This window comes from Lutra lutra, chromosome 6, assembly GCF_902655055.1.
Source record: "Lutra lutra chromosome 6, mLutLut1.2, whole genome shotgun sequence".
Classification (NCBI taxonomy): Eukaryota; Metazoa; Chordata; class Mammalia; order Carnivora; family Mustelidae; genus Lutra; species Lutra lutra.
In genome coordinates this window covers 84,396,559-84,398,281 of record NC_062283.1, presented here as the reverse complement: position 1 = coordinate 84,398,281, position 1,723 = coordinate 84,396,559, and the positions used below count along the sequence as shown (strand labels likewise).

At 45.6% G+C, this 1,723-nt stretch overlaps 1 protein-coding gene across 1 annotated transcript; it reads left to right on the top strand.

Annotated features, from left to right (window-relative positions):
• The first annotated feature begins 258 nt into the window (after positions 1–258).
• Positions 259–1,272, top strand: LOC125102872 (trace amine-associated receptor 5-like). Its single transcript, XM_047734474.1, has one exon. It carries the CDS (start codon positions 259–261, stop codon positions 1,270–1,272), a length of 1,014 nt encoding a protein of 337 aa, XP_047590430.1.
• Positions 1,273–1,723: the final 451 nt, after the last annotated feature.

The window sequence follows — 1,723 nt, the reverse complement described above, 5'->3', positions numbered from 1 at the left end:
ATTCTTCTTCTTTTTCCTTAAAGATATAGTCTACATTAATTTCAAAAGTGCCCAGTCAGACAAAACAGAGTTAGCAGAGAAGTGACTCTTGAGAGATCTTAAATCCCATGTTGCTTTGATTTTTGGAGCACATTTTATTCAGTACCTGAGGAAATTGTACTAGGTTCCAAACCGCTCTTCAGTTTCTCCTCTATGTCTTTTTTGGGGGGTGGGACAGGTGGCCAGTTCCCAGAGAGAGAGGAAAAGAAGAAATCATAAATGAGCGCTGTCCTCATCCAAGGTGCTGAAGAACTCTCCATAACATTCTGCTACCAGGTGAACGGGTCTTGCCCCAGGACAATCCATCCTCTGGACATTCGGTTGGCCATCTACCTGGCTTGTGCATTAGGCATGGTGATTACGGTCCTAGGAAATTTGTTTGTGGTGTTTGCTGTGTCCTACTTCAAAGTGCTTCACTCTCCCACCAACTTCTTACTGCTTTCCCTGGCCCTGGCTGACATGTTTCTGGGTCTACTAGTGATGCCCCTCAGCATCGTTCGCTCAGTAGAGAGCTGCTGGTACTTTGGAGACTTCCTCTGCCACCTGCATACCTACTTGGACACCCTCTTCTGCCTCACCTCCATCTTCCATCTCTGTTTCATTTCCATAGACCGCCACTGTGCCATCTGTGAGCCCCTGATCTATCCCTCCAAGTTCACGGTCAGGGTGGCCGTCAGGTACATCCTGGCAGGGTGGGGGATCCCAGCAGTTTACACTGCCTTCTTCCTCTACACAGATGTGGTAGAGAATGCACTCAGTCAGTGGCTGGAAGAGATGCCTTGTGTTGGCAGTTGCCAACTGCTATTCAATAAGTTTTGGGGCTGGCTAAACTTTCCTATGTTCTTTTTCCCCTGCCTCATCATGATCAGCTTGTATGTGAAGATTTTTGTGGTTGCCACAAGGCAGGCCCAACAGATCAACACCTTGAGCAAAAACCTGGCTGGGGCTTCCAAACGTGAAAGAAAAGCTGCCAAGACTCTGGGCATCGCTGTGGGGATATTCCTCTTGTGTTGGCTTCCCTTCACCATTGACACGCTGGTTGACAGCCTTCTTAACTTCATCACACCACCACTGATCTTTGACATTATTATTTGGTTTGAATACTTCAACTCAGCCTGCAACCCTATCATCTATGTTTTTTCCTACAGATGGTTCAGAAAGGCACTGAAACTCTGCCTGAGTTGGGAGATCTTCTCATCTCGGACACGCACTATTGATTTGTACCAAGAATGACTTCTTTAGCTGAAGGCAGGCAAGGGGTAGGAAGGATGAATGGTGCTGTGACAGTGGGCTGTGTGGTGTCATGAGATTGTGGACATGCTTCTTAGGGCACCATGGTTTGAGTGGTGGGGAAAACAAAAAACTTCTTAATTCAAAAAGAAATAAAGTCCTTCTTTATTCAGTGTTTCTATAGGAGAGTGTAGGAAAGGAGAGAATGAAGTCAACTGAATATTCCTTGGATAAGTTAAAATTCTGTGAAAATATTAGGCTCCTTGTTTGTTACTTCATTGAGACAGAGGAGATACAGAGGTGAAGGAAAAGAGCACAGAAGCTGGGATTTCTGAATCCTCTCCTGGTTCTGCCATCTGCCAGTGCCGGGTGAGACTATTTTGGCAATCTTTGAATTCCTTTGTATCTCACAGAGTTTCAGATAGAAAATTAGGGTTTCATACTGTTTGTGCTC